Source organism: Lemur catta, chromosome 16 (assembly GCF_020740605.2).
Source record: "Lemur catta isolate mLemCat1 chromosome 16, mLemCat1.pri, whole genome shotgun sequence".
NCBI classification, from domain to species: Eukaryota; Metazoa; Chordata; class Mammalia; order Primates; family Lemuridae; genus Lemur; species Lemur catta.
The window spans coordinates 39,540,839-39,554,169 of NC_059143.1; the positions used below are offsets into that span (position 1 = coordinate 39,540,839).

General features: G+C 38.2%; 1 protein-coding gene across 2 annotated transcripts in view; it reads right to left on the reverse strand.

Annotated features, from left to right (window-relative positions):
• The window catches only part of MBD2 (methyl-CpG binding domain protein 2), a 62,592-nt gene extending 50,597 nt beyond the window's left edge, over positions 1–11,995 (reverse strand). Inside the window, exon 1 of one of the 2 annotated variants that reach the window (XM_045528015.1) lies at positions 11,225–11,995. In XM_045528015.1, coding sequence (XP_045383971.1) covers positions 11,225–11,766 — 542 coding nt within the window. In that variant the 5' untranslated portion in view covers positions 11,767–11,995. The remainder of the gene's footprint in view (positions 1–11,224) is intronic. The other variant, XM_045528016.1, reaches the window with a different exon arrangement.
• Between the last annotated feature and the right edge of the window lie 1,336 nt (positions 11,996–13,331).

Consider the following 13,331-nt stretch of genomic DNA (forward strand, 5'->3'; position numbering starts at 1 on the left):
CCCGTGAGATATAGACCATCTGAGAGGGGCAAACTGATCCCGGAAGAAGCAAACCTGAGAAAGTAAATGGTAGAAGAACAAAAAGACTGTCACTTAATTTCTGGTCTTACCCAGAGTGATCAAATTATCATCTGTCTACCCTCTATGATGGCTGTTGTGGGGCCTGGTCTCAGAAACACCAGGACTTAAAGTAACTAAGCTTTTATTTCAAAGGCATCAATTCATAACTTAGGGAAATTACTTGTTTTTTTTTTTTTAACTCTAGTAGACTGGAGAAGGATATTAGTCATATTCAGTTTTCTCTCCCCAAAGTGATTACTTCTAATCCTGGTAATGAAATACTATTCACTTTCAACCACAAAAAAAAAAAATTCCCTACCAAATGCCCCCTAGACATGCCATTCCTGAACCAACTTGTGATAACACCTTTAACTTTTTCTATCCACTATTTAAATACCCTGAAGTGCCAATTAAATGGAAACCAAAACCACAAATTGTATTCTTCCAGTTCATATAAGAACATTTCATCACTTAAACTGTGTCTTTTACTGCTTTCATTCTGATTAAACTATTTAAAGCAATTCTTACACCTAACTCTATCTTAGAAGTTTTAAAGTATCAAAAAGAAATTTTTGGCCAGGCGCGGTGGCTCACGCCTGTAATCCTAGCACTCTGGGAGGCTGAGGCGGGTGGATTGCTCGAGGTCAGGAGTTCGAGACCAGCCTGAGCAAGAGCGAGACCCCCGTCTCTACTAAAAATAGAAAGAAATTATCTGGACGACTAAAAATATATATAGAAAAAATTAGCCGGGCATGGTGGCACATGCCTGTAGTCCCAGCTACTTGGGAGGCTGAGGCAGTAGGATCGCTTGAGCCCAGGAGTTTGAGGTTGCTGTGAGCTAGGCTGATGCCATGGCACTCACTCTAGCCCAGGCAACAGAGCGAGACTCTGTCTCAAAAAAAATAAAACAAAATAAAATAAAATAAAATAAATTTTATCCAGCATCAGACTCTCAAATCTAAAAAACAAAACAAAAAATATATATATAATTGAGATACCAGAAAAACTCTAATTATCCTTACCTTAATTTAGTAGTATTTACATTTTGTCACACTGTGAACTCACCTGTAATCACCATTACCTGAGCTAGACAACTGCAACATGCCCTACTAGTTTATGACACACAAATTATATATTCAGAATACCTGCTGCTTGCATGTGAAACAGTATTCTGAAACCAACCTTCTAATACAGCAGAACATATATTTTCATGTTATTTTGGTAACATGGAAAATCATGATAGTCAAATCATTATAAAGACAGAGGTATAAACAACCACGGGTATATATCTTCAAGCCAAATTCTAACATGATGAACTGTAGGGGTGGCAGTCATCAGAGTGGAATAAGATGAAGTATCCTGTAAGTGACAAGAAGTGTCACAGATGGCAGATGGACAGCTATATAGCTAAACAGCATGTTCAGAGGTATATCATTCCCCATCAGTATCAGGAAGTACTTTACGGGGAATAATAGAAATCTCCATACTAAAAATTCTATAACCTACAGCACTGGCTAATTTAAGACTAAAGAAACATCAACCTTCCATTTTTTTATTCCTTAAAAAATGTTAAAGCTTATTTGTTACTTACAAGAGTTAAGTGTTCAAAGAAAAAAAAAAAAGATTTCCCTAATTTTACATAACAACTGTTTCCAGAAATCAAATTTAAGCTAAGACTAAAAATCTGAAATTAGAATTATCTTTTTTGTACTTAGGTACAAAACATATAATCAGAAACCCGCCAAACCAATTAAAGAACGTATGCCATTGCTTAAACACATGTGTGCACACATAGACACACACACACAGACACACAAACAAGCACAAGAGCAATGTACCTAGAAGTCAGCTCCCACACACCATTCTTTAACTCCTTTCCTATCAACCTTTAAATGTAGGCCTTTCCTACAATGGGCCATCTTCAGTCCCCTTCTATAGCTTGTCTCGGATAGATTTTATCCACTCTTATTTTTATCTCCTATGTCTGATAAAATACTAAATAATCACTTTTGAACCCATCCTGCCTTTCCATTGCCACTGTCCAAATCAAGTTTCTATCACCTCAAATCTAACTCATTACAGGCTAACTGATATCTGCTAGTCTCTCTGCATTCTAAACTATCCACATTGCTCTTCCTAAAACACCACTTTGACCACAGATCCTGTTTAAAAGCCTTCAATGTACTTTATTCCACTAGCAAAATGGAGCCAAATATCTGAGCCCTGCATTTTAGATCCATTTTCAGCTGGTCTCCCCTTAATGTTTTAACGCAACTTTCCACTCCTCTTACCTAGTAACCTTTGCTCCAGTTGTATGGGTTTATTCACTGTATTCTGCATAGGCTGAATGGTTTCTACAGTCCTTTGCAAACACCATGTTTCTTACCTGGTCCATAATACATGACTCTACCCCTAATCTCCAAGAGCCTGGAAATACCAATCCACCTTATAGCCTAATCTTTCATAAAGCCTTCACAGAACCCAGTAATAGGAATGTTTCCTTCCTCTGAACCCATATACCAATTGCTGCCTATATTAAGCAAATAATCATGAACTGCCTGTTAGTCTCTCTTCTAGTTTTGAAATATTAAGTTCTGTACGGTTACAAAATTTCCACAAATTTCAATCTTATCTTCACAAATAGCATACTGAAGTGCTTATTTATAAATGAAATTATAGGATGTCAGATTTGCAACAAATGATGATGGTTGGGGTCAGGAGTAGACCATGTGTTGACAGTTGTTTAAGCTGGGTAGTTTTTCATACAATTCTCTCTACTTTTGTATGTATGTTTGAAAATTTCTATAATAACATGTTTAAAGTGTAAACATTAAAATATGCAAGCTTAATACTTCCCCTGAAAGTAGAAAAGCAATTTTTAAAAAATATCAAAAACTTTGGACAGGCCGGGCGCGGTGCACCTGTAATCCTAGCACTCTGGGAGGCCAAGGCGGGAGGATCGTTTGAGCTCAGGAGTTCGAGACTAGCCTGAGCAAGAGCAAGACCTTGTCTCTGCTAAAAATAGAAAGAAATTAGCTGGACAACTAAAAATATGTAGAAAAAAAAAAGTTAGCCGGGCATGGTGGCGCATGGCTGTAGTCCCAGCCCACTCGGGAGGCTGAGTAAGGAGGATCACTTGAGATTGAGGTTGCTGTGAGCTAAGCTGATGCCACGGCACTCTAGCCTGGGCAACAGAGTGAGACATTGTCTCAAAAAAAAAAAAAAAAGAAAAAAAAATTTGGACAAGTAAATTTGAACATTAAAGAATTTCCTTGGCAATGGAGATAGAAGGTGGAGAATTATTTTAAAAGTACTAATAAAGAAAAATTTATTTACAGTTTGGTTACTAATAAGATATGACAGCATTTCTCCTTTTCCCTCAACATAAACGTTTAAGGAATTACCATAAAATTTTACATGATATGTAAGACTTAACAAGCATAAATGAAATTCTGTACCAATCATTTTCATTCCAAAAATTAGCATGTATGTAACAAAAATTACATGCAAACAGTATATAAATGTAGCTAATTACATTATCTCTATATCATGGCTTGTTAAGAAAAAATTAAAAGCCAGAGGGTGATTAACTAGAATGTGAAAAATGAATGAATGTAGAATTCTACCTAGTTTCATCCCACTGCCTTAAGCCATTTGCTTTCTGGGAAAGGAAAAAAGAAAAATACTGAATTATAGACTGGACACTGCTATGGAAATGTCAGAAATTAAATATGTCTGGGAATTATTTCAAATATAATTGAGGGGGAGGGGGTGGATATAGATGAAATAAGATTGGCCAGGGGTTGATAACTGTTAAAACTGGATGATGAGTACACAGGGATTCATTATACTTTTCTATCTGCTTTATGAATACGTTTGAAATTTTCCATAATAAAAAGTGTGTGTGTAAAGGGGTGTGTGTGTGTCTGTATGTATATATGCATGTACACACACACACACGCATAGACAAATACACCCAAAAAACAGACTATGTCAAAATGGTAACAGTGGTTCTCTTTGGGACTACAATAATTATCACCATTAGACCTCTATAAGGTTCTACAATTTCCCAATTTTCTACATTGAGCATGGGTTACTTTTATAATCAAGAAAAAATAGGTAATATTGTTTTTAAATCCTGAGGAATGAACCTTTATAACCTAAGATTTTCCCTAATCCCATTTCAAAATACAACAAAATACTATAAATCTTCACATAATTACTAAGCACATGCTTCTACTTATGTTGGCTAATTAAGGAGAAAGGAATATTTTACTGATCTACTGACCATCTACTACATACTGAATGGATTTAATCTCAAAAAAAAAAAACAAAAAACAAAAACTCCATGAGGTAGAATTTTTATCCTCAATTTATAGTTGAGGAATGAGAGGCTTACAGAAACATATCTGTTCTAGTTAAGACACTAAAGCAAGATTCAAGCCCTGATCTTGTGAATCAAAAGTCCCCATTCTTTATGCTAAACCAGGGCTACCCAAATGTGGTCTGTGGACAAACTTACTGATCCTCAAATAAGTACAGAAGCATAGAGAAAGCACTAGAAACTGCTATGGTAACTTGACAGGGTAAGTTTATGACTGTGGAATACAGTAATAAAAAGTTGCAACATTTTGCACGTCCACTTTTACTTCATTTTTCTATTTTTTTTATTGTAGACCACTCGACTTCCAAGATACTGTAACAGCTTCACAGTTATAGCAAAAGTTAGTAAAGTTAGTAAAATTAGGTAGGAACATATCCTCCCAAGATAATACAAAAGCAATTTTTGATGGTAGATTGTTTTAAGCACAAAGAATTTTTTTAATATTAAGAAAATCAAAAGTCCTACAGATCCTTTCAGGACTAAAAGTCAACATACAACATATATACATAAACATGACACACACAAGCAAGTTTAAAGAAAAACAGGAATATTTACTTCAGCTATTCAATATTTGTATACCTGATTTAGTATAACGCAGGATGCTGAGTATAGCAGGAGACACAAGACAGCCTCTATAAGGGCACTCAGGCCTATATACAGCCAGTATTAACCACAAGTTTTTTTTTTTTATTTAATAGAGAAAAGTATTGACTTTTACTTTATTCAGCAAGGACTTAATAAGAACTTTCCATATACCAGGGACCATGCTGGATACTGAAGATTCAAAAATGAATCAGACTCAGCCCCTGTCCTTGAGGAGGTTTAGAATCTGGTGGGCAACAAAGACTTGTCAACTATTTACTAAAGTAAATGTGGTAAGACTTAACAGATTTATACTCAAAATGCTATAGAAGTTGCCTATTCTGCTATGGGCCTCTGGGAAAGGCTTTTTATAAGAGATGGATACCTATTAAAAAGAATTTTAAGGACATTCATCCTTGCTTTATCTATGGATTCTTCTAGTGTAAAAAGAACAAAGGAAAAAAATACCAAGATGTAGCATTCCAAAAAAATCTTTTAAATGATATTCTTCTTTGGCAAAATTGTAAATCATTCATAATTATTCATAACAAATGCTAAGTGTTCAATTTTAAAATCCAATTTTCAATTTTATTATTATTTATACTCACACAGAGCTTATGTACATCAAGTCCCAAACAAATGAGTTTGAATTTATATTATAATGAGAAAGAAGACAGGGCAAAATCATGACATCCACAAATACTCAAATTTCATTCTATTCCACATTGTTATTCCCCTTCCTGGGGAAGTTTTAGCTTTTAGAAGTTCTGATGAAATTAACAATTTTCCTAGTCATTTTCTTATTGGAAATGTCAAAGAGTAATAAAAGACCAATAAGCAAGAGCCACAAAGGGCTTTAATATTCCAAACCAAACACTAAATCCACAAAATATGAGCTGATGATTTATTTCTAATTCATCTTGCAGGTCATGAGGGGATCTCAAACATGAGTTAAAAGGTTATGAATTTCTGTTAGTCCCACTATAAAATTTAAAAAACAAAAAAAGCATCACCTCCTCTGCAAATCACACATTTCTGATCCATTAATTAAAACCAAATTATTAAAAATTTATGACTATATAGCTCACCAATGAAAATTTTAAAACCAATTTGAAAAAAATCATCTTTCAATGTGTTACAGATTATTTTTAGAATGTATATGCATGCATCAGTTCCTTTAGAGCTATGCGTATTTCCTCTAGTACAGGTATTGTGGGTGTTGTGGCAGGTAAGATTTTGCATATAAGATCTAAATATCAGATGTAGGACAGATGGCAATGTTGCACCCTAACAAAAATTCCTCTAGCACATCACTGAAAGATATGATGCTACAGCTGAGGAAGATGTATCAGAGCACAATTTCCACCACTCCTGTATGTCTTTCATTTCTGGATCCAACCTTCAATTAGGTAATGTCAAGAGAAAAGACTAAAGGCAAGTCAAATTTTCCATTATACAATAAGCTCTTAATAAATATTGGATTTCTTTCGTTTCTCCAACTAAAGAGATTTTTTTTTTAATTGGTCTTTAGGGTACATTTCAACTGTATTTCAACTCTGAAAGAAGAGTTGCTGGAGGATTCTATCATAACTCTGCCCTTACCAATAGTACAACCGCTAGCATATTAACTTTTCCCGTGCTAACTCCCCATCTGTAAAATGAAGATAACTGTACCTATGCCTCATAGGGTTATAAAGATCCAATATGATAATCTATATAAAACATTTACCAAAATAATACTAATAGCTGACAAAAATCTGAGAGCTGTGACATGGAATACACATAAACTAAAGCACACAAGACTCTATACCATAACCTATATTCTACAGTCAATGAAACTCAAATGTTGATTTCTTACTCATCTGTGCACTATGAGCATCTTATTTACTATTTCCATTTTATGTCTGATATTCAAAACCCCAGAAAAGGGCTTTCTATCCTTCTACAGTACCCTCATATTAATGACAAAAATTAGAAAACTTGAAAATGTTTAGCCTTACTAATAAAATATCTTGACCAATTTCAGCCCCACACACCACCACAGGTAATATAAATAAACCAAAAGCTAAGAAGTCATTTAAAGCTTGTTTTACAAAATTTTAAGTGTAACATCAATTGGTAAATGCTTCTTTAACATCTGTGTGTTCAGCACTGTGCCTAGGAAGAAGGAAGACAGCTATGTAAGAAAGCCACAGGTTCTAAAGAAATGAATATGACAGTAATACAAGGGACACCAGGTTTGACCACATAGGAATAACCAGAAAGAAGAGAAGATGGGGAAAGACTTTTTATTGAAATCTAAGAAGACTTTAACATGAATACATAAGAATTGACAATGGTCACACTCCCTCCCCTGGTCTATTCAGCCAGTTTTCTCCAAAGACTATGTGGAAGAGTCTTTTTTTTTTTAAGGCATAACAAGGTTGGGGGGAGGTTAACTGAACTTTAACATCCTCAATGATTCAGAATTTATGCCCTCAAGGTATCACACAAGACTTTAGTAACAAATGACACCTACCCATTTTTTAAACCTATTTTATGTTCAGCCCACAAACTGAAGTTATTTAATGAACTGTTTTCCTTAATTAGTCCTTAAACATGGCTAAAGCTTCAAGACTCACATATTTCTGAAACTGAATCTTTATAACACTATGAGGTACAGGTACAATCAAAGCCATTTTACAAATGGGGAAATCAGCACAGGGAAATTAAGCGACATGCTAAAGGTTGCATCACTGGTAAGAGCAGAGTTGGAATACCAACTCCAGAGCTCTTAACCCCTGTACTCTGTTGCCTTCCCTAGAAACGTCTACTTTTGTCAGTATCACTCATAATTTTATAGACCTCAATTATGTCCAAGTCCTTTTCAGATCAAAAAGGTGAACTCTTTTTAGTCTCTCTTCATGCACCTTTCCCTGTGATTATTTTCATGCTCTGATCCCACTGTACTTTTTTTTCCTAGAGAAGTGCTCAGGTGGTTCATAATTTTGATAAAAGAGTAAAAAAGTTTACTATGTTTCCAATATCCAACCAGATGATATTTCAGGGCAGCAACTGTAATAGTTTACCACAGACTCCCAGGTCTTTAACCCAAGTTATAACCAAGAGTCTATAACCTAACAAGTTTAGACTTGATTTTGTAAAAAGCCAAGAAAGAGCTACTAAAGGATCCTATGAAAAAGAAAATAATATTTCAAAAATATCAACTGGCAAGTATTATATAAGGAACCAAAAACTAGAAATGACAAAGTAGACCAGATAGAAAATTATTGTTCAAATGGTGGCAATGAAATTTTTCAGAAACTATACCAATGGATCCAATACTTTATCACACCACACCCTTTTTAAAAATACACTTTGGATGATAATATATGAACTGCCACCACACTATCAGTAATCCTGACAGAAGGCATAATTATATTGCTTAACTGACAACCAGAGGCACACCTTCCTATTAGAACTTGGCAGTTTCAAGAAGCAGCCAAAAAACAGTCTACCAAAATTTGAGGCTTTCTCGATGAGCTTAATTTCAGTCCAATTAGTAAGTGTCAGCCACACCCTACGTTAACAGGCACGGATTCGTTTAAATTAATCTCCCCAGGGGCAGGCTAATTCAGGGGTTAGCATTATTAGAATCTGTGTGAACAACTGGGTGCAGGTGTTCACATTACCAACAGAAGAGTTAACTCTTAACCCACCTTTTAGGAGATATAGCAGGTGTTTTGTGAACTACTGGGTTTTTTTTAAGGGTGGGGTGTATATGGGGACTCTAATATGTAAAGCATTGACAATGTAGATTAAAAATAATTTGTCCTCCTTTACAATAAGCAGGTGACTGCCATCATTCATCACAGAAGGGTAAAGTCACAAGTCAAAGTAACTACTGTATCACAAATATCACATGCTTATATGTACATGCTACATGTATCCAACTGCCTCAGAATATAACCTCTCAGAAGGAAATCAAGACTGGGTTTTACAATCCTACATAGTAACTAACACTTTGTAGATAGTCAAAAAACAATAGACAATACTCCTTCCAGCCCTGAACATGTGTAGCCCAAGTCTGCTCAATATGTCCTTTCCATTTTATATAAACAAATGAAGAGCAAATCATATTGCAGTGTCTAAAAAAAAATCTCATTTTAGGGAGTAATTATCATTATGCTGGTTTGTAACTTAAGATTTGTTTAGAAAGTTTGTTTCAAATTGATTATATCAGTTTTTCTACCATAAAATATTTGAGTTTGTATAAAAAAATTTAACATCAAAAACAATGTTAAGTGACCACAAAATGAAATGAGCACTCTAGCAATATGACTTTTTGAAATAACTTTTGCAGCTACCACAAGGAAAACAAACAAAAAGCTTTGCAATAACCAAAAGTTAGCTTGAACAAATACGTCATTCCAAAACCAAACAAACCATATCCCAAGAGAACTGCCATAAGGAGTGAAATTCAAAGTTTAAGATGCTCTACTGAGAATCGACTAGTTGTCTATTCCTCAAGGAGTTCAATCCCAGACTCAGAATACTCTTGTCAAATATAATTGCCTACAAGACATCAGCACATACTTCAAAAGGTTATGCAGAATGTCTGCTTAAAAAAAAAACCAGAATGAGCTGTTAATGAACGAATACTCGAAAATGAACAATTGTGAATAGCACTAAACAAAAAACAATCAACTTGAGAGGAATAACCTATATACCACAGTAACTTTCTTAGCATTAAATCAAATATTTAATATGGGGAAATAAAATACAAAATAACTTCTTTATATGTTTAAAATACATTTTTCATTTTATCATTTGAGATTTCAAGATGAGTGGTCTCAGATCAAGTGAAAAAATGAATTCTAATGCAACACCGCTTTCATTTATTTTTTTACTTGAAGAGGTAAAATGTATTTACTGAAATTATTCATGTATATATTTGAGCAACCATCAGGAATATGTTCATATTTACATGCTACACCAGCAGTGATCATGTTCTTACATGTACGTATATACGTGTGTATACTTAACTTTTTAAATCCATTTAAGAGTATTCTTAATACATAAACATTATATCATATGTGTATTAACACACTTTCCCCAGGGGTGACGTATTAAGCTACTTGATGATTGAAGACAGGAAATCCTTTATAACATTATTTCAACGGCTAAATGGCTGACAACTGGTTCCAACACCTATACCCTGAAAAATGCTTCTATCAATCTACAAACACAGCCCTCCAAGCCACTGAATATGTTTATATTCTTTTCTATAAATGGGATAGTTTATAAGAAAATTTAGTAAATTTGTTTATTACAAAATTCCACTGGTATCAATAGCCACAGACACTTTCCTAAGCTTATTGGGTCATACAAACTAAAAACATGAACAGCATGACTACAGGACTGCAAGATCACATTAAGGTGAAAAACTTTTAATCATTTAAACCAGGATTTCCCAACCTCAGCACAGGTGACATTTTGGGCTAGATCATTCTTTGTTGTGAGGGCTTTCCTACGTATTATCAGCTACCTACTAGATGCCAGCAGCACCCCCTCCCCAGGTGTGAGAACCAAAAATGTTTCCAGACGTTGCCAAATGTTCCCTGGGGAGCAAATGTTGGTCTATGAGTCTAGAAACCTAGTGCAGTGTTTCTGTTTCAGAAGAGAATATGTTCTGCAACACCAAGGGAGTTCCAAGAAACTTGAGGCAGGCATTCCAAATGGCTACTTTGTAAGAAACTTTCACGGATCCCACAAAGTAACTGAAACCTTGTTACTGTAGATAGCTAATTCTTCCACATGTGCACGATTAAACACTCTTGTGATGATGAATATGAGACAGGCTGGGACAGGTGCCAACAGTGACTGGGGTTTTACAGTTTCGATGAATTACACCTTCTTTTAACCCTTCAGTGGACTAATCATTTCTGCCAGAATAACCCTTTGCTCGCAAACGATTTTCCCCTGCGCCTTCGACGTAAGGTGCCCTCCTGTGGGCCCTCATCTTTCAGACACTGCCTCTCACTACACTGGGGTCAATTGTCACCCTGGGGTTCAACCACCTTCCACTACCAGGCCAGCCTGTCCTTGCCACATACCCTCCGGGCCCCTGCTCTCATCCTGACATCCCGGCCTGGGCCAGCTCTTGACCCTTGACCCCAACCTGACCCCGCCGCCCCCTCCCCTCCCCCAGGGAGGTACCTGAAGTAGTAGACATCGCTCTTGCCGGCACTGAGCCCAGATTTTCGGATCACTTCCTCCTTCTTCCATCCGGGGGGGAGGGCCGGGCAGTCCATCCTCTTCCCGCTCTCCGTGGCCCGGGGTCCCCTGGGCCCCGGCCCCGCGCTCCCCGACGGGAAAGGGACCGGCTCCCGCCGGGGGGCGCCGCCGCCACCGCTGCTGCCGCCGCAGCCGCCGCCGTCGCCGCCAAGGCCGCCGCCGCCGCCACTCGGGGGACGGCCGCGGCCCCGGCCCCGGCCCCGGCCCCGTCCCCGGCCACGGCCCCGGCCCCGGCCACGGCCACAGACGCCGCCGCCCCGGCCCGCCTGCTTCCACCGCCCCCGGCCACGGCCGCCGCCCCGAGCGCCTTCCCTGCGCACGCCGCTCACCGGGGACGGGGCGAGCGCGCTGCCCTGGCCCCCCTGCTCTATGGCGGAGTCGCCGCCAGCGCCGCTGCCGCCCGCCGCGCTCTCCCCCTCCTCCTGCTCCGGGCAGCAGCGGCCTCCCCCCGGGTGCGCGCGCATCCAGCCCCCTCCCCAGCCGGCGCTGCGCTTCTTCCGTAACCGAGCCCTTGGAATCCCGGAGACCCGCCCCGCCCGCAGCGCGGCGCGCGGGGGACGCGCGCAAGCATCATAGAGCGGGCGCGCACAGAGCGGCCCTCCTGCCCGGGGCGTGGCCCGGGCCGCCGCCTCTTAGGTCCTCCAAGAGCTCTGGGCGGCCATCTTGTCTCCGCCCCCTCGGGGACACGCCCCCCCGCCGCGCCCTTCCGGTCCCCGCCCCCACGGGGCGCGCGGAGCCCGGAAGGCTGGCCCGGTGGAGCCACCAGTGAGTGACTGTACTAGTGACTGCGGTCGCTTTGTCTTAAATAGGGTTAACCTCCCCCATTATGTGATTTCACCCTTGTTTTCTTTCCAATTAATGAACAACAAACAAAATAGATCTCAAATTTTATATTCACTAACTTGACTATTCATAATGGGTTAATGGATACCCTCTCCCGCCTCCACACGAAGGCTTGCCAGGGAGCTCAGGTTGAAGGAATGAGGCAAAGTGTCACATTAAATATCAGTGTCCTCCAGAAACATGGACTAATTCTCCTGTACTAACTTTGGAAGGATATGGGGAAGGAAATGATAACTTGGAATATTCCCTCCAGTTATGGGATTTACCTCTAGATTCTCCTTAGAATAACCAAAATCCCTAAGTCGAACTAATTTTCCAAATTACTTGGGATCTTTTCTTAATTGGACTTCCTTTTATAATACAAAAATCAATGGTCTTTGATTTGGTAAATATTCCCTTATGTTGAAAGACCAACTTAACCCACTGTTAGAGGCCTTTAGGAGTCTGTGCAGAATTCATTTGGGTCTGCCAGCTCATCATTCAGAAGTGATTTTAAAGGATAATAGCAAATCGATTAAGGAAACTGGTTTGAATTTTTGAGAAGTATGTTTTCTATAAGTTGTTTAACATTTGTAGAAGTATACTTTTGAAATTCAAGGTACCATATTATGAAATGTTTGGAAGACTGAAAAATACAAAGCACATTTTATCAGATTGATGATAAACTATCTTGAGTTCCTATACTCACAGGACCTAAAAGTTGAGGACTAAGTTTAATGTATAGAAAAAAGTGATTAATATAAAATAATGAAAAATTAAAATTTTATTCAATTTGCCTTTACAGTATATGCAAACATTAACTATACTCATGAAACTTGTCTGTCTCTAAGCCTGACCTTAGTCTTCTTTTAATGCCTTTGATTTGAAATACACTAAGTTATGGCTTTCTCCAGGGAATCTACCTAGAATGTGAATCTATCTAGAAATTCACCTAGATAAATGAGTTCTCAGGAGAGAGGTCAGTGTTGGACATATGCATTTAGAAGTCATTCATGAAAATGACAATTGAAGGAGACCCTGCAAGTAAATAAGATCTCATGATTAATGATAATAACAGAAGATCAAGAACTGAATCCTAAGGAATACCAACACTTAAGGTTCCAGTTAAAGAATAAAAGTAAGAGGAAAAATGAGATCAATGTTTGGATGACAAACACTCTACAAAAGGGAGTGTCCTGATTGTCAC